This window comes from Quercus lobata, chromosome 9 (genome assembly GCF_001633185.2).
Source record: "Quercus lobata isolate SW786 chromosome 9, ValleyOak3.0 Primary Assembly, whole genome shotgun sequence".
Lineage (NCBI taxonomy): Eukaryota > Viridiplantae > Streptophyta > Magnoliopsida > Fagales > Fagaceae > Quercus > Quercus lobata.
The window spans coordinates 35,899,325-35,919,528 of NC_044912.1; the positions used below are offsets into that span (position 1 = coordinate 35,899,325).

Below are 20,204 nucleotides of genomic sequence, written 5' to 3' on the forward strand. Positions count from 1 at the left end.
CTGAAGTCCAATCCTCTCAAGGCAAGGGGAAGGAGATCGAGGCCTAGTCCTCGCCGAGCGCCTGGCTTCCTGCCCGAATGCTTCACGGGGGTCCACTGTTGGAAACTGCATCCATGAGGGACCCTAGAGATGGTGAGGGTGGCTACATAGCAGACGCACTAAGGAGAACCATGCTACTTCCCAATGACATGGATGGTCTGAGGAAAATGAGGATGCAGGAGGTCTTCCTCAGTACTAAGAGGTACTTGGGCATGGTAAGGTTTCTTGAAACCTAAAACTTTATTAACTCTCGCTCTTGGTTTGTCATTAACTATGCATTTATCTCCCTTGCCAGGCTCTCCAGGCCACCTATAGGATGGAGGAAGAGGTGAATAATAAGAGTAAGGCGGCCGAGAATGAACGCACCAAGCGCATAACGGCCGCGAAGACTCTCCAAGCCTCTGAGGATGAACTCACCAAGGCCAAGGCTGACCTAATAGTTGCTATCCGTGAAAGGGATAGCGCCTCGGCGGGCCTAGCTAGTGCCCAAAAACAGGTCGATGACCAAACCAAACGTCTACTTGAAGCCGAGGATCAGTTGCAAATAGCTAAAGAGCAGATCAAGGATTTAAGTAAAAAACTGGCCGCAGCAGAGCACGACAAATGTGTGGCGGAGTATGCCCGTGAATAAGCCGTAAGGGCCAAGCGGGAGGCCGAGTTTGCCAGAAATGAGGCTGAGGTTGCCAAGGAAACGGCTGAGGATGATGGTTATAATGCGGGGGTAACTGAAACCCAAGCCATCCTTAAAGCCCAGATTCCAAGGGTATGCAAGCTTTTTTGCTCCCAGGTTTGGGAAGAGGCATTGAAGCGAGCTAGGGTGAATGCTTCATCCGACTTGTGGAAAGCGGAGAACATATTTTACCCTACAGCCATCCGTGAGGCCACCTCCTCCAGCTCCGTGGCTATGAGCGACCAACCCGAGGAAGGGGTCACCCAGTCGGAAAACTTCCAGGTCGGCGGCTCTCCTAGCAAGACACTTAAAGAGGGAGAACCTCAGGATGTGACAGAAATATCTCAGCATATGGATCCTGAGGTACCCAAAGAGGTTACTGAGCTCGTGGTTGGCACTCAGATGCCTAATGCTAAGAAGCGAGCCATACTTGCCCAGCCCCTACAGGCAATTCCCCTTACTACGGTCCCCAAGAGTACTGATACTGACCCTGTTCTGCCTCCCCCAGAAGGGACTATCCTCCAGGGCGTCGAAACTGATCCCGTTCCTTCTTCCCAGGACGTGGCCGACGCAAAACTAAAAAAGTAGAAATCCTGGCTAGGCTTTGTATTTGTTTTTAGTTTAACGATTAACTTGTTTCTTTTCATTTTGAAAACTTTGTGATCTGTTAGTAGTTTGAACCTGTTGAACATGTATATATGAAATCTTTTTCTTCCTTTTTCCTTTTGGTTACTTGTTAGTTGCCCTTGTTGATACTTACTATTGTTTATGAATTATGCACTAATTCATCTTAACATGTATGAATATTTGTGCATGCGATACATTTAACATCATGTTTCAAAACCCTAACTTACCTGCATCCGCAGAGCCTTAGACTCATTTCTAACCCTCATTCAACGAAGATATAGGCATCATTTTAGATGTCACGTGTAGCCGCTAAGTCCTGCTTAGTGCCCAGGTTTCTTTAAAGTAGTTGGTTTCCCCATAGGCTTGAGTCCGAGGACCATGCAATACCTTGGTTCTGTCTAAAACTTGATTTTGATAAGTAGTTGGTTTCCCCATAGGTTTGAGTCCGAGGACCATGCAATACCTTGGTTCTGTCCAAAACCTGATAGATATTGATAAGTAGTTGGTTTCCCCATAGGTTTGAGTCCGAGGACCATACAATACCTTGGTTATGTCCAAAACTTGATAGATATTGACAAGTAGTTGGTTTCCCGATAGGTTTGAGTCCGAGGACCATACAATACCTTAGTTCTGTCCAAAACTAGATAGATATTGATAAGTAGTTGGTTTCCCCATATGTTTGAGTCCGAGGACCATACAATACCTTGGTTCTGTCCAAAACTTGATAGATATTGATAAATAGTTGGTTTCCCCATAGGTTTGAGTCCGAGGACCATACAATACTTTGGTTCTGTCCAAAACTTGATAGATATTGATAAGTAGTTGGTTTCCCCATAGGCTTGAGTCCGAGGACCATACAATACCTTGATTCTGTCCAAAACTTAATAGATATTGATAAGTAGTTGGTTTCCCCATAAGTTTGAATCCGAGGACCATACAATACCTTGGTTCTGTCCAAAACTTGATAGATATTGATAAATAGTTGGTTTCCCCATAGGTTTGAGCCCAAGGACCATACAATACCTTGGTTCTGTCCAAAACTTGATAGATATTGATAAGTAGTTGGTTTCCCCATAGGTTTGAGTTCGAGGACCATACAATACCTTGGTTCTGTCCAAAACTTGATAGATATTGATAAGTAGTTGGTTTCCCCATAGGTTTGAGTCCGAGGACCATACAATACCTTGATTCTGTCCAAAACTTGATAGATATTGATAAGTAGTTGGTTTCCCCATAGGTTTGAGTCTGAGGACCATACAATACCTTGGTTCTGTCTAAAACTTAGTTTTTGGCATGGGGCCTTGGCTTTAGGGGAATTAGCTCCTCGGCCAAGCCCCTAGAACCATCCATGCGATTGACGCTACAAAGCGTAGCCCCTAGTCAAGAATCATAGCCCCTAGTGGAACTTTACGCTAGAACTCTATAAACGGCTATTAGAAATGACAAGGGAACTCTCTCGACCTACCGCCTATGCCAACACACAAGCCTTCCCCACAGACCGCGCCAATTGTAAGGACTCGATTTGTAACGAACAGTAACAGTGTTGGGTTCGCACGTAAAAAGGTCCAAACAATATCATTTGTAGAGCGTGGGTTTGAAAGGCTAGGCCTTAGTCACCAGACGGCGGGTCTTTCGTGGTGTTCATACATGATTTAAATCGTGTTCGTCCTAGGAGTCTTTCTTCTGGAGGCAGGCTGGAAGGCTTTGGTTTTTGGCTATTTTTCCCAACCCCCTTTTTAGTGCACTAACCTTTACATTATATAGTCCTTCTTGGTCGATCTTAGCCCTCCACTTGTTGTTCTGGCAGGTGCTTACTTCTGTACCCATCCCATCAACTGTCCCCTCTTACTTTTTGTTAGTTGCGATGATTGAAGTTACACCGCCCAAGTGTCTTTTCTCATTAACATGATCAGGATGCTGGCGGGTGCATTTAATGTAGAGGGGGTGTATTTTCCTTGAACCAACTTTCCACCGTACCTCCACGTGGGCCCCATTCCACTCACATCCCCTTCAGGGGGCGGTTTGGAGGATAGCCTTCACTAAAACGTTGCTCTTCTCATCGAAGTCCGGGAGTGCCGAGGATAGGATCGTCCTCAGTTGTTCCCCTTAACACCTCGGCCTTTAATTACTCGTCCTCGGCACACTACCTCCTCGGCACAGGCCCTGAGCCTGGATAGAGCGTGGGCCAGATCATAAGCTCCCTGGCCCTACAATGTGTAATGTTGTTTAAAAACTAAAAATTGTTGTTTGAAAATACAAACCAAACATCCCCTGAACCTCGTAGTTGTATCATATGTTTCGCCAAATTTTTTTTTTTTTTTTTACAAGATAGAATTTATCTTATAGGCTATATATATATATATATATATATATATATGTGCGTGTGTGTGTGTGTGTGTGTGTGTGTGTGTGTGTGTGTGGGAAACTCCTTTCTTAATACTTAAAATTTGGCTGTTATAATTTGACTTTACAGGGCTAACTCAACAACTTTTGGGGTCTTAGGTGAAAATTTTAAATGCGACCTTTTTATAATTAAATATTAATCAAATAAAATATATATTGAATTTTTTTATTTAAAATATATTTTTCTTGCTTTTTGAGATGCAAAATTACTAATTAAGTTTTTTACTTAAGTTCCTCTAACATTTCTTTTTCAATTGATAATATAGTTAATCCACTTAGTCTTTCTTGTGACACAATTTATAATTAAAAATGATAATCTAACTAAAAATAAAATTTAAAGTATAGAATAATAGAACCTGGTTATTGAAATTTTTCTAAAACCGTGACCACTTTAAAGTTTAAACTTGCACAAATAAAAATTAATTTAATACATACTTTAATAAATTTTTTTAAAAAAGTGAGAAACCGTCGGACCAAACCGTGTAAGTTATAACTGTGGTTTGTGGGCTATACTCCTATAAAAAAATAAAAAAAAAATAAAAAAAAAAGTGAGAACCATCCAGCTATACTCCACTACATCCTATATTCCTATGGCTAAGTTTTAAAGAAAAAACGTGTCCTATCAGAGAGAATACCACTATGGAAAGAAAAGAGAGTTTATTACTAGTTTAGTAAAGTTTTTAGTACTTTGTGTTTGTTTTGTCCTATCAGAGTATCAGACTATCAGTGATTCACGGTCCAAAGAGGGGCAGAATTAGAAAAGCCATCATTAGCAAAAAACGTGTCCCATGACTCCCATCCCATCAAACAATTGTGCAATGCAGTGAAAGTGGGAACAAACTAAAAATATATATAATTTTAGTTAAAGAAATAGAAGACTCTGAGTCTTTATTTTCGAAAAGACAAAGAGGAAGAGGGGAAGAACCGAAGAAGAAGAATACCTCTTGTGGCCGACTGGTAGACTGGTATGATGCTAGAATCAACAAAGAAAAATTTCAAGCCAGACTGACTGACTGAGTTGATGGAAAAAAACCAAGAATCAAGATGAAAATGAAGAAAAGAAAGGTAAGACGGTGGAGAGGCAGAGAGATAGAGAGATGAGAGGTTTTTCTTTTGTTTTTGAAATTTATAATCTGTATTTTAGCATATTTCAAGACAATTACATTGTATTATTAATGAATTTGTCTGCTATTAATTTTGATTTTAGCATATTTCAAGAATGAGTTAATAAATTTGTCTCCTAAAATTTAATTTTGTTAGCTGGAGTTTGACTCTTTTTTTTTTTTTTTTCCCTTTTTAATTTTTTGCTTTTTAGGATACAATGGGCCTTTTTAATGCATTTTATTGACCAATAAAAATGCTTAAAATTTTTTTAACTAAAATATATAAATAAATATTATATATATATATATATATATATTTTTTTTATAAGTGGGGGCCTTCTTTTATTTGGGGGCCTTAGGCGATTGCATCACTTGCATCACCTATTGAGCCGGCCATACTCCCATACTTCACAAATATTTATGTTTATAGAGTGACCGTAAAAAAAAAAGTGCATGTAGCAGTTAGGGGTGTCAAATGGGTGGTTTGGGGTGGGCATAATTGGGTTGGATATATAAAACTCATTTACCCATTAAAACCCATTTAACTAATTTGTTTCTAACCCAAATCCAACCCAACCCAATTATTATGAGTAAACCCCAACCCACCAAATTACCCAATTATCAAAATTACCAAAATGCCCCTAAAGTGAAAAACTCAAATCTCACTGCTCCACCCAGCCTAATGACCTTCTCTGGTTCAAAAAGTGAGTTTGGAAAATTTCATCAAATCTCCAAAAAAAAAAATCACAGTAATCCCAAACTCTAATTTTCATCAAATCTCAAACTCCAATTTTCTCAACAACCAAACACTCCCCAAGCCCCAAGAAATAGAAGTGGAAAGTATACTGCCAGAGACTCAAACTCCCACCAAAAAATCTCTACACTCCTCTCACAGTAATCCATGCGCCGGCGCGTGTCAGAGATTTCGGTGATCCGCTCCTTGTCCCTGGGGATCAGCTCGTGCACGTTGATCCACGCACTGGTGTGCTGCCGAATCAACTTGATGATGCTCCCGGACTTCCCAATCACCCCTCTGGCCTTCAAGTCGTTGCACAGAATCTGGAACGACGTTGTCACGGTCAGCGATGGGTCCGGCTAGGGCTTCGTGGCTCGACCCGACTCGCCTCTGTGGCGGTGGTGAGGCAGGCCTGGCGAAGCTGGAGTCACCATGTAGTGGTGGTTGTACCAGTTTTTTTGCCTTGCTTTGTCCCTTTGTTCTCTATTTGTTTCTTGGGAAAATGGGATTTTTTTTTCAAACTTGGAAACCCTAGAAAATGGAAGAAGAGAAGAGAGGTTGAAAGAGGGGTAGGGGCTGAGTTTTTTATTTTTATTTTGGATGGGAAGGGATGGGTTAAATTTAGGTTAATTGTTTTTGGGTTAAATGGGGTTCAATGGGTTTTTACTTAAAACCCAATAATTATTGGGTCTAATTGGGTTGATACCTATTTAACCAAAATAATAATTGGGTGGGTTTAGGTTCAATTAGAGTGGGTGGGTTTGGACGCGTAAATGGGTTTAGGCTTATTTTGCCACCCCTAGTAGCAGCTGTGTTTTTAGTTTAATTTTAGTACTTTGTTGTGCAATGGGGTGTCCCAGTTGTTTCCAAAGTTGAAATGACACGTCACGATGATGAGTGGGACCTTGCTATATTTCTTGAATCAATGGTGATCAAGGGCAAAGGTGCCTATGAATGTGAATGTGAATGTGATGATGTTTAGGCGAAGTTTACATTGACTTTTTTTAGGGGGGGGGGGGGGGCTAAACAAAGAGTATATTAAAACAAAAACTAGCCAACAACTTTCAGATTAGCACCAAGTCTGATCGAGTACAAACCAGAACCATCAAATTCTATCCTACTTCTAATGTCCTCAAGCGGACAAGGAAAACATAAAAAGCTACTTTCCTGCTCAGCACCCATCTTAGCAAGGCCATTTGCATAGCCGTTAGCTTGGCGATAAACGTGATTAACTTGGACTTGATCAAACCTGGACATGAGTTGTCGACAATCATCTAAAATGGGAGAAAGGACATTATTCTCATAGTTAACATTGTGAAGAATATCAACAACCACTTTAGCATCTAATTCAACTATTAGAGAAGAGATATTTAAATTGTAGCACAAAGTGAGCCCATCCCGCAATCCCCATAACTCCGCCTTAAAGCTGCTAGCTATCCTGATCTTCCTTGCAAAACCAGCCACCCAATTGCCTCTTTCATCCCACACAATACCACCACAACCTGCTACACCCGGGTTGCCTAAAGCAGGCCCATCTGTGTTCAATTAGTCCAGCCACTTGGTGGTTTCTCCCATCAAACCAGCTTACTTGTTCTGGCATTAGAAGCTTTAGAAGACGAATAGCAATATATGAATTCCATTGCTTGGTTAGTTATCTCAGTAGCGAGCCTTGGATTTGCCAGTTTCCCATTGAAAATGTAGTTGTTCCTGCTCTTCCATATATTCCAAACAGCAAAAGAAAAAAGCAACTTCTAGGGAGGATGCCCATCAGTGATACTCTTACTCAACTTCCCGTTTAAACTCATCTAGTTCGTTAACTCTGACCACCAAAAGCCATGGTTACTATCCTGCACTCCTAGCTGTCTCCAAGTACTCTAAACTCGAGGGCAGTCCCTTAAGGCGTGGAGTATGGATTCAGCACCCCCTTGGCATATAGCACACTGATTATCGCTACCCACCCCTCACCCTACAAGGCAACCCTTCACTCCAATACTGTTATGGGCACATTACCATAGAAAAAACTGAATACGAGGAAGAGTCTTTAACTTCCAAATCCAATATGCATTGAAGGGCATACTTGTATCATCTCCCATTGCTATACCATACGCACTTTTCAAATAAAAAATGCCCTTAGGATTCTCCACCCATGCTAATCTGTCACAACCTCTTCCTAAAAAGGAGATTGGGATAGCTTGGAGCATTAACTTGCAGTCCAAAGGAAAATCAAAAGACAGCTTGCTCCAGTTCCACCCCGAATCTTGAATCACATTCTTGATTTCTAGCGTCAATGCTTCTTGAGTTAATGGTCCTTGGATCAATTGTCGAATGGGACCTTTTTTTGTCCAATTTCCATACCAAAAGCTAATCTTGCTATCCTTACCAACCATCCATCTACTACCCTTCATAAAGACCTCCCTTCCCTTTTTAATGGCTACCCAAATCCTTGAGCTAGGAAGACCATCAGCATTACTCGAATTCCACCTTCTCCTAGTACAATACTTCGCATCAAGCACTTTTTCCCATAAAGCATCTTTTTCATTATACAATCTCCAATTCAATTTGGCAAGGAGAGCAATGTTCCTCCCCCTGGCTGTTTGCAGGCCAAGACCACCTCTATCCTTTGGTTTGGTCACTTTATGCCACCCAACCTAGTGAACCTTCCTAGTTGCCTCCGATGTACCCCACAAAAAATTCTTGTTCACCCTATCCAACCCATCAAGAATCTTCCTCGGAAGGTGGGCACACTGCATGACATAGGCTAGGATTGTTGCTAAGGAGGCTTGAATGAGGACATTTCGACCAGCCATGAAGAGCAGATTAGCCTTCCAGCCAGCTAACTTTTACTTAACTCTATCCAGGACAAAGTTGTAGTCTTAGGAAGATGATCTGGTATGCTTAATAGGAATACCCAGATATTTGCCTAGATTCAGGGTAGAGACAAAACCCAAAACATCACAAAGGGTCTCCTTGGTAGTGTCATCCACCTTAGGCGAAAAGAACACTCTTGATTTAGCTTTACTAATAGTTTGCCCCGAAACACCACAGAAAACATCAAGAAATTCTCTAATGGCCGCACCATTAGCATAGTCCACTTTAGCAAACAACACTAAATCATCGGCAAAGAGTAAATGGTAGAAAGCCGGACTGCCTTGCGAGGCTCTAACTGGCTGTCACTCCTTCATACTACACTTCTCTTCAATTAGTTGACCAAGAAAATCCATACAAAGGATAAAAAGGTACGGGGATAAGGGATCCCCTTGCCTAATCCCTCTCGAAGGATAAATTGGGTCTAAAACTTCTCCATTTACCATAATGGATGTTGACACAAACAAGACACAACTCATTATGATGTCAATGAGATCCTCCGGAATATTTGCTTTAATTAATATTACTTTTATAAAATTCCATTCAAGCTTGTCATACGCCTTCTCCAAGTCAATTTTCAAAGCCATGTACCCCACACTCCCTCTCTTTCTACCAATGGTGTGAATGACTTCCTGAGCTATAATTGCATTATCAATACCCTTCCTCCCTGGCACAAAAGTTGTTTGCAGAGGGAAAATCAGCTTCTCTAAATAAGGTCTTAGTCTAGTCACAATGATTTTTGTCACTAACTTGTACACCGAGTTGCAGAGGCTTATGGGTCTATAGTTTCCCAGAGTTTCTGGGCCCTGGCTCTTGGGAATGAGAGCAATAAGAGTTCGATTCAAGTAATCTGTCATTTTTCTTTCTGTAAAAATTCTTAACCTCATCTGTCACCGACCTTCCCACTGTTAACCAAAATCTCTGATAAAAACCTACATGAAGCCCATCCAGCCCCAGGGCTTTAAAGGCCTTCAAGGACCACAGAGCTGTTTTAACCTCTTCATCCGATATCCCCCCCCCCCCCAACTAATACTGGCCTTGTCCTCCTCCGTGAGACTAGATTGCCATTGGGTGGAGTAGGGCTTTGACCGAGAGACACTAGATAAAGAAGTTGTGTAAATATCATTGAATCCATTTATGATAAATGCCTTAACTTCTGCCTCCTCATAAATCCACTCCCCCACTGCATCTTTGATGGCCAAAATCTGATTTTGCTTCCTACGATTCAGCGTTAAGGCATGATAAAAACTTGTATTTCGCTCCCCTTGAATCATCCAATTGACTCGAGACTTCATCGCCCACAGCTCTTCCTCTTGCCTCAGAATCAAATCAAGCTTCTTTAGTAAGTCTTGTTCGAGGTTAAGAAGAAAAGAAGACGGCTTAATTGACACTACCCGCTGAATACCATTCAATCTAGCCTTAATATTCTTCTTTTTAGCAAAAATGTTTCCAAAATGTGCCTTGTTCCAAAGGCCAGCATCTTTGGTGAACTTTTCTACGGCTTCAGCAAGGCTATGAGTTTGCCCCCAAGCCTATGAGACAACCTTTGGAAAGGTGAGGTCCGTCAACCAGCAAGTTTGAAACTTAAAAGGCCTCTTCCTTACTCCCCAGGCTGTAGGAGTTAAATCAAGAAGAATCGGGCAATGATTGAAGTGACATCTTGTGAGGTGGACAACTTTAGCTTCAGGAAATAAGAGACACCAGCTCGAATTGACAAAGAACCTGTCTATCCTCTCTTGAATAAGGGCTTGCATTTCCCTTTTGTTAGTCCAAGTAAAACGAGGCCTAGAGAAGCCAATATCCATCATGTTACAATTATCTAAATAATCTTTGAAATGAAGGGATCTATTAATACTAACAACCCTACCCCCAAATTTATCATCGTCTAACAAGGGTTCATTAAAATCACCCGCCAAAACCAAAGGCATATTATGCAATTCTGCTACTTTATTTAAATTATCCCACAATATGTGTCTTTCGGCACACCTAGGACTAGCATATACAGCCGTAAATAACCAACAAGAGTTAGAATTCATTACCTTGATGATGGTGTGAATCTCTTGCTTTGTGCTGGCCAATGAGGTGACTTCCACTCTGTTAGAGTTCCATAGCATCCATAGATCGCCTGCATACCCAATAGTGTCAATGTGAATATCATTATCAAAAGGCAGCCTACCCGAAATCTCCTTTGCTCTCTCACCTCCAACTTTTGTCTCCATCAGGACTAGAATAGCCGGATTGTGATTGCGCACCAGCTCTCAAACATGGATTTGGAAAGAGGGCTTTAAAGCACCCCTGCAGTTCCATATTATTATATTCATGATGATCATGTGTTGTGGGGAGAGACACTCAACATAAGGTGACATCACCATCACTTCCTCCCTCAAACTCCATATGATTCGCTTCAACATCTCCTTCATCTGCCTTTCTCCTAAACACAGAGTTAGATTGTGTTGAGCGCACCTGTTTCCATTTCTAGTGACAGCAAGAGCAAGTTGAGCATAAGCTTGTTCCCCATGAGCGAAGTAAACATCGGATCCCATCCCTTCATTCTTCGTTCCAGTAAGCTCTCCCACATGTTCACTTTGCACAAAGTTGGAATCGGCAACACTTGGGCCAGCGACTCCCAACCCATTCTCCGATTCTTCTCCGACAACAGCACATCCCTCTGGAAAGGGTCGCCCTCCTACACACTCTCCTCTGTTAAAAGACCCATAATCATTCTTGCTTCCCGACATTTCTCCTTGAACCACCTCTTCACTCGCGTTTGGCTTCTCGGATCATTGCTAATACCTCCTCTGGAACTTCCGTTGTTACTTCCTCCAAATTTAAAACCCATCTCTGGCTATGGCAAGCTTAAGAGCTGGTTCTCAATAGCAGTCCTTGGCCTTGAGCCTTCATCACTTCCCTTGATTGGCTTCCCATTCCCATTGGACTAAGCACATGGCCTTGACAAAACTCGAGAAGCCTCTTGAGCATGTGAAAACGGCGTCTGAGAAGTGTTAGAAGAAGAACCTTTAGAGACCTTAGGTCGTCCAACCCCCATTTTCCCTTTACTAGAGCCGCTTGGAGTTTTCGGCTTAGTTGAACCACTTAAACCTAGCCCAATGTTAGCAACATTTGGTCCATTAGCAATTTTTGGGCTTTGGCTTTGGGAGTGGCCCTGCTTACCAAAGGCCTTTCCTAATGTTGTGATAGCACCCATTACCTGGGCTTCAGTTAACATTCTTGGGGGAGTATGTTTTCTCTTAGCCTCTCTCATAGGCCCATCCGAGGATTTCACATTCCCTGAAGTCGTCCATGTCCTATTCTCTGCATATTTCATTCCATTAACCTATCTTTGAAGACTGTTATCCACCACCGAGTGGGTCCCTCCACTCCTCTGCTGTTTTGTCCCTATTCTCTTATGCTCAACCATAATCCACGGCCCGTACGTACCTTCCTGCTCCTTGTCAAGCACACCCTCATGCACGTCATTGCTGGGCCCCTCCACGTCTCCTGCTTGCACAGAAACATGCTCTTTGCATGAGTGACCATTCACGGCACCAACGGCCACCGTTCTCTCCTCCTTAGAAGCTGAGCTAGGCAATATGGTGTCTGGACAAGCCTCTTTCCTATGACCGATCCTTCCACAAGAGAAGCATAGCTTCTGAATGCCTTCATAACAGACCTGTTGCTCAAATTTTCCGATTAGCACTGTCGTAATTAATGGTTTCTCCATATCTATTTGGACGCACATTCTCACAAACCGCCCTCTAGCTTCTGTGGCAGTCTGCGTATCAACCCTTAGAACATTACTAATGGTCTTCCCGATATAATAGAGAGCTTCAGAGTTGTAGTACTCTATAGGAAGCCCGTTGAGCCTTACCCAAACCGCTACAGAGGTAACACTGGCCGTTTCCAGCCTAAAATCTGGCTCCCAAGGTCTAATGGAAAGGAAATGCTCTCCTATAAACCATGGACCTCTTTTCAGTATATTCTCATAGTCCTCTCTCAAGGAAAGACGGGTAAGAAAGAACCCATTTCCCAAACCCACGCAATCCAACCGTCTTGCAGGTTTCTACATCGCTAACAACCTATTGTGAAGGAAGTTGAAACCAACCGTCCTTCCATAGACCTTAACAATGAGTGCTTTCGACCATGGAGTTCTTATCTGCCGTTTGAGCTCTCGAGGGAATCTAATAGCAGCTAGCCCTTCACGGATAGTTTTTACCTCCTCATCCGAGATGACTTCTTCATCCATACTATCACCAAAACAGAAGGCCTGCGAAAATGCACTTGGTATTTCACCAACCAGCTTATCCTTAAAAGAGGCTGAGCCACTCTAAGCCCCTTGACCACTGCTTGGTAGATTAGTACCTACTTCTTGCCCACCTTGAACTCCCACATGACTCACATCTTTCACCTTCTTTTTACTACAAGCCAATTCCTCTTGTTCTTCCCGTGAGAGAAAGCGAGGGAGAGAGTCACCCATTAGCAACATCATGGCCGAATTTTTACATTGAAGTTTATTAGAGAGTGTTTAGTAATTTGGTTAGGTTAGCTACCATGCGGCCATGCCTACCCGATTGTTTGGAATGGACAAATTAATAATTTGAAGAAGAAATTTGATGATTATTAGAAGTGGTTGGAATCAGATTAGCAACCAAACTGTTTTTAAAAAAAAAGGCTAGTCTCACTCTCAATCCTAACAAAACCGAGTGTTTCTTTCTAATATAAATAACAAGAAAAAGAGATTCCATCAAAAAATAAAAGACACTTGTTTAATGTGGCTATATCTATATTTTTCATATACTGTCTATTTTAACTCAATATAATAATAACTAAATTGACACATTTAAAATACTAGAAAACATTTTGAAATATAGGACAAGTATTAGGGTCCAAAATAATAATTTATGGTGAAGAAGTTTGAGTGTTAATTGTCAATGAAGGGTTGAATTAAGGGTATGCATGGGTTGGGTTGGGGCGGGTTGAGGGGATTTTTTGACCCAACCCACTATGGTAGGTCAAAAAATATTCAACCTAACCTAACCCATCACATAAGTCCAACCCAACCCAACCCACATGGGTTGGGTTGGGTCAGGTTGAACCCATGAGTTGGATAATTTTTTTTATTACTATTATTATTAAATTGAGCAAAATATATATATATATATATATATAGCACACTTGCCACCTGAATTGATAAACAAAATATACATTAATATATAAACTAATATTTCAACTTAATTGTAAACAAAATATGTTTAAGTATCCAATTGAGTTGATAAACAAAATATAAATGAATTAGTATCCTAATTCACTTATAAACAAAATATACATGAGTTTCTAATTCAGTTATAAACAAAATATATCTAATTTTTTTAAAAATTTATCAATTATATAATATATTTAAATATATATTAAAAGAATTAATAAGATTTTATATTATATATGATAGTAGGAACCAAGGAAGTGCTCTATAGCTGGTTTTTTTTTTTTTTTTTTTTTTTTTTTTTTTTAATTTATTAAATATATAATATATTTGAAACATATATTAAAATAACGGTGGGTCGGATTGGGTTTGGCAGGTTTATAATTTTATGACCCAAACCCAACCCGACCTGCTATAAAAAAAAATTGTAACCCAACCCCATCCACCAAGCCCTAAAAATTGACCCAACTTGGCGGGTTGGGTTGGGTAGGGTCGGGTCGGGTTTGACAGGTTTTCTGCACACCCCTAGGTTCAATCAATTTATGGTGAAGCTTTTGATGATTGTTCTTCTTATGGTATTTGTAGCTTTTAGAGGAAGCAAACTATGGCAACCATTATGTTGCCACGATGATCCTTTTTGTTGTGATTGCCGTTCTAGTAGCACTCTTGAACCTTAAGATGAAATTTATGGTGACCCTCCACATGATGATGTATAAGACTGATCATAGCTTTGGCATTGGTTTCCTTGAAGGGTGAACTTCAAATAGCACATGCTTATTTAGTCTAAAGCAAAATTTGGAATCTGAACCTCAAAATTTCCCCTCTAACCCTACTACCATCTATACATTGGGACCAACAGAACCATTAGTAAGTGATGATTTTCAAATAGGTTGTAAGAACCTAAAATTCCTACATGTAAAAACAGAAATATGAAACATTAAAATTGATAGTGTAAAGATTGAAAAAAATAAAATAAAAATCAAACGATGTAGCTGTAGTGTGACTAATTGTAGGAGTTGATCGAGAACCCAACAAATGTTGAGGACTCTCCTTAAACCTTGGGATCCATGTGAACCAAAATGCAATTGAATTCAAGTTCAACAAAATCCAAACCATTGTTCCCCCCTACTATCCTACAGGAGGGAATGCATAATTAAAAAAATTCATGAGTAATTTGATTTTCATGCTAAAATATTTCTCTTTTGTGTGTTCTCTATGAGAGAGAAAGAGAGTGATTCACAAATTATATATTTGGGAATTGATTGAAAAGGGAGTTGGGATTGTGGAGTCACCCTCATATTAAGAATTAGGATCATGTCCAATTGAAAAAAGAACCCACCTAGTGTGATGTAAAAACTCAACTATGAGTTTAGCAAATCGTTTAATCCTCGAGGAGTCTGCATATATATATATATATATATATATATACACACATATAGGACAAAGTTTAGCTACAAAATTGGTTGTATCCTTAGGCTATAACTTCACTTAATAAAATAAATATTATTTTATATTTTGAAAATTTAACCGTTGAATTGCATGTTCTTTACACTCTTAATACACATGTTAAATTTTGTATCAATCGGATATTATTTGTCCATATATAAAAAAAAAAATAAAAAGCTCTAATTCTTTCTAAGATTTGATCATAAAACCTACCTCAACCTCACTGCCACAATCAAGGACAGTGGCATGTAATCCTAACATAAAATTAGGCACCATAAGCCTCAATTTGCTGTAAGCTAAAAACCTCATCATGCAACTTATGATTTGAGAACTACAAATAATGTCAGTATTTACCAACAAAACAACACTTTGAATTGATGGAATTTCACTAACAATGTGGCACACCTGTAAAATCATCTCCTGTGTTAAATAAGAGAAACTATAAATATGCAATGTTTTCACATTTGCATCTAAGAGTCCAGAATAATCTATGATTACTTGGTAAGAAAAAATTCTTTAACATAATCACCTACATTAACAGACTAAACAAAAAAATACAAGACATCCAAATTGCATCTAATTCAGATTACAAAGCTGAAATGACAAAACTGCATGAATGAGACAGGAAAATAAAATCTTTTTTTTTTTTTTTGATAAGTAAGAAAATCTTATAGCAGCCATGGACCAAAGGCTTAGACAGACTATTAATCTAAGTACATTCCATGGATGTACAACAGTTCAATCGTAGGATGGAGCCAGGCATTCATCAACCATATCCACAAGATTTGGATTTTCAAGTGCTGCTGCCACCCGTTCTTTATCATTTAGTTGTTTGTTAACTGCATATACCAAGAGGGAAAAAAAATCCTACATGAATGTCATTTCGTAGTGTCATAATTTCTACGACATATTGAGTGAGCATACAAGAAAATGCTAACATATTTTAGCAACATCAAAAACAATAGTCCTAGATTCTATTCTTACGGTTTTTTTTTTTTTGCCTTGATTTTCCCCCAAAATTTTCAGGTTTAAGCATTTTAAAACACCACGATTTATAACCCTGCTCTCAAACTCCTCTTCTTCATAACAAATCTATAAATTAGCAGAGAAAGTCTTCCAAGGACCATGGAACTTTGGATCGCTAAAGGTTCAAACATATCTATATTGTATGTGGACCCCCTTCGCCCTAACGTGGGTCAGCCCTTAGTGGTTATAGAAGTAATTGTCTTTATAGTCAATCCACTTATACTTCAATAAGTGTTTAAAATATTAATTATCATGTGTGTTTTAATACGGTGGGTTTAGTTTTCATCAAAAAACAGTTTTCCCTGTGGAAAATAAATGTATCTATTTGTTGCTTATATGAAATGATCATCTTCATTCTACGATGGTTCTTGACTATCCAACAGTGATGATTTAACCAATCCAGCCTTTCTGTCACAAAATGAAGGTCTACACAGTGGAGACCTTTTAAAATAGAAAAATGTTAACGAATGCCCTAAGGGAATTTGTTAGTGAACCATTTTAAGAATGTTTTTATGGGAAAAGAAAAAGAAGCAATTAATGTCTTGATAGCTTTTTCTATTTCCAATAAAGGTGGTGTCAAAACTTTCCTAAAATGGTTTGTTAATAAATTGTCCTAAGAGCACCCATTAACATGGCTTAAAATATTGGACAATTTGACTATAGAGTATAGTTTTAACTTAACAAGTATTGCTCTTTAAAGAGCTAAAAAATAGAAAGATGTAATTGATCCTGCAAATATGAGGTAACCAACTTTGCAAGCAAGATATAAGTTCATCTCAGCAAACAATAAGTTTTTGGTTGTTTTGTAGATTATATTTAATTTCTTTTGTATAAGAATTAGAATTTCAAGAGATTTTGCTTTTAAATGTACAAGTATACAGATAAGGCACTTCTAAAAGATTGTTTAATTTTTTAAACCTTTTTTTTTTCCAGAAGTTATTCATGGTCAATTGATGATACTGTTGTTCTTTCCAGATGAGTAGCAATACAAAAATGTTTTGTTACCATAGAGCGGGGAGCATAAATTATTGCTAAACCCATCCTCCCTAATAAGTAGAAAAGAGCCTCCCAATTTATATGGTCATAAGCTTTTTTCATTGTCCAATTTGCATATCACTCCTGGGATTTTGCTCCTCACACACACATGGCTGTCTACATAGTCATTAGCAAGGAGAACTGAATCCAGAATCTGTCTACCACCCACAACAGCATTCTAAGACTCAGAAATAAGCATATCCAAATCGCTTATCAGAAAAGCATATCTAAAACCTAATAGAATGAAGATGATCCTGAAATCTCTAAACCATCGAGTAAGTCCTTGTTTCCAAGTCTATGAAATGCTATATAATGAGCAGGCATACAAGTGAACTTCAATAGCAATATTGGTATATTGCGTCTTTAAATTATATGATATTGAGATTATGGGCCGCGCAATAGACTAGTATTTCTTTATAGGTAAGGATTTAAAAAAGCACTTCAAGAGAGTAGACATGACTAGGATTTAGATAAGCTGAATAGCATGTTAGCTTGGCAAATGTGGCTCTACATAACATGCATTAACTTGATAAGTAATATATCCATAATCTAAAAACCACATGTAGATAATCATGCACACGCTAGCCACAGAGAGAGAGAGAGAGAGAGTGATTACCTGCAGACTCGGATGCATGAGATCCAGGGGCAACCCTAATATCAACCTAAACAAAAATTAAGAAAGAGTTGTAATGAGGTAAATATTACATGTAGCACAGGAGATTCCAAGCCCAGTTCAAATTTCATATATATATATATATATAAAAATAAAATAAAAAAAAAGACACAGTTTACATAAATTATGTTCCAAATTCCAATATAAACCATTAAGTGGCATCAGTGTATCACTAAATGATAATTGTTGTAAATGCTCACCTAAGGGTATACAAGTCAAACAACAACACCTGTAGGACCCACGGTCTATGAGTGGAGTGGGCTCATGAGATATCGCCTCATGTGTTACACATCATAGTCCTTGAACTTATCTCACTCCATGTATGTTTTAAGACATTGGTCCTCATATCATTTAAATCTATAACATCTAACATAAATTACATACATGTATCCAAAAATAGTAAAACAAAATCTTAGTTACACACACTTGTGGCTTTGATCCCATGACTTAACTCTCCAGCCATTTTTATGGGAGAAAGAAGTGCCATTTGTGCTAGAGCTTATTGGAAAAATATCAGGCATTTTGCAGTTAAATGTGCAAAGCTAACATGCTTGCAGACTGTCCATTGTTTAAAGCTAACACTGCAGATCTTACACTGTTTCTAAGGTGATTTTTACACTATGCATGCATTTGTTATCCATATATTTCTACTTAGAAAGAGCCAACAACCCATTCATCAAAGACAAAAGACCAACAATTTTTTTTTTTTTTTTTTTTGATAGGTAAGAAAAATTTATTGAAAAAAGACTACTTCATGCAGAAAAAAACAAAGTAGCCAAAGAGTACAAAAAGAAAGAAAAAAGGAAAATAACAAAACTATGTATAAGAAAGAAGAGACTCTATAAACATCGGGAGGGAATCACTAGTTGTGAGTTCCCAAGCCCAAGACTAGTCAAATAAAGAGCCAGCAAAAGAGGCAAGAAGCTGATTTGCCACTCTCCAAATCTTCAAACATGCGGTTATTGCGTTCCCTCCAAATGCACAACATTAAACACAACCTTTGGCCCAAACATAGGCAAAGTCTATCAATCTTATGCATTAATCAGCTTATTTAGAGCAGTGTACAAACCTGTCAAACTCTTACCACCCCCCTCCCCCCATCCCCACACCCAAATAAAAAACATTTGGCCCAAAGGAAGTGTACAAGTATAAAATCTCTAATGTACTGGTTCTCTATTACTGGTCTGTGATTTGTTAAACTGAAAGCTGGTTCTACATGTTCATGCAAAATAACTTAAGGAATTTTAAAAATGAAAATGTGTGATGAATGTTCACAACAAGGAAATAAGGTCGATACCTTGTAACGAGAGGGCAAGCTCCTCAAAAGTTTTACTTGCAAGCAAAGACCAATAATTGTTGCCATACTACAATGTTCAACTGTGGGAATAAATGTGATCCTGAAGCAAAGCACCCTTTTATTAGAATGAGGAGAAAAGAACACAATCAACAAAAAATGCATTATAGGATCAAGAATAAGTTAGACAAAATATTGTCACTACCTAACATAACTTTGCTGGTCATCTATTTCAATTGCATCTTCTGTTATTACTTTGAGCTCCTCCAAAGAGTATGGATGCTCTAGGTCTTTTATATCTCTTACATGATTTAAGAATGTTAAGGAGAAAAGAAGAAGAAGAAGGAATAACTAACCACACATAATTAGATGCAAAATGAACTTGTACATTCTCTTCCATATCATAACCAGAAATGAGTGATCAACTTCAGAAAGCATCTTAAGAACTACAATGTTCAAAAGAAAATTGAATATAAACATATTTATTTTTAAGTTCAGCATATATTAATTCAGAACTTAAATTTTAACATAAGATGTCAAGCATCCAATAATAACATGTTTAGCTGATGCTAAAACCATATTTTATTTACTTGTTAAGTATCAGCTTACATACACACATCTATATGGCTGTAAACCTAAAGATGATTGTATGAAAAACGAAAAAAAAAGACACATGGAACTAAAATCAAGTATTATTTGTTTGCACCAACATGCATGAGTGTGGGCGTGCATGTGTGTGAGAGAGTCAAAAACCAAGAATTATCTCTTTCATTTCATTTCCATGTCAAAAATAGAGGAACTAATTCCCAAAGTAAGCTCAAAACAACTCAAAAAGCAAAAAAAAATTAAAAATTGTGTAATCCAATCCCAATTCCCTAAACACAACTTTTGATATTCCTCTATAATAAGTACTTTTAAAAGTACATAGACCATACCAAAATAATTGAAGAGAAAGGATATCAAAAACTTCTTGTTGGTCAATGGGTTCTACAGCATACTCTTCCACAGCAGTTGGCACGCTTCATGCTCGACGTTCTTTCTTCTCATACACAATTGGGTTTGCATTTATTAATTCAGAAACCATTTTCCC

The 20,204-nt window shown here is 38.7% G+C and overlaps 1 protein-coding gene and 1 pseudogene across 1 annotated transcript; both read right to left on the reverse strand.

The window, feature by feature from the left end:
* Nucleotides 1–11,378: 11,378 nt before the first annotated feature.
* LOC115961662 lies at nucleotides 11,379–12,929 on the reverse strand. The gene is made up of 4 exons (XM_031080600.1): nucleotides 12,807–12,929; nucleotides 12,546–12,707; nucleotides 11,882–12,503; nucleotides 11,379–11,755 (listed from the first exon to the last, which is right to left on the reverse strand). The coding sequence occupies exons 1-4, from the start codon at nucleotides 12,927–12,929 to the stop codon at nucleotides 11,379–11,381; spliced, it is 1,284 nt and encodes a 427-aa protein (XP_030936460.1).
* Nucleotides 12,930–15,483: 2,554 nt separating this feature from the next.
* Nucleotides 15,484–20,204, reverse strand: LOC115959572 (annotated as a pseudogene).

Excerpts from the sequence above, each read along its gene's own strand:
- LOC115961662 (XM_031080600.1), bottom strand. The coding sequence starts at position 12,929 with ATGATGTTGCTAATGGGTGACTCTCTCCCTCGCTTTCTCTCACGGGAA. Across the intron at positions 12,708-12,806 it reads GAGTTCAAGGTGGGCAAGAA|GCCTTCTGTTTTGGTGATAG; the intron begins GTAGGTACTAAT and ends GCATTTTCGCAG. Across the intron at positions 12,504-12,545 it reads TTAAGGTCTATGGAAGGACG|AAACCTGCAAGACGGTTGGA; the intron begins GTTGGTTTCAAC and ends TTAGCGATGTAG.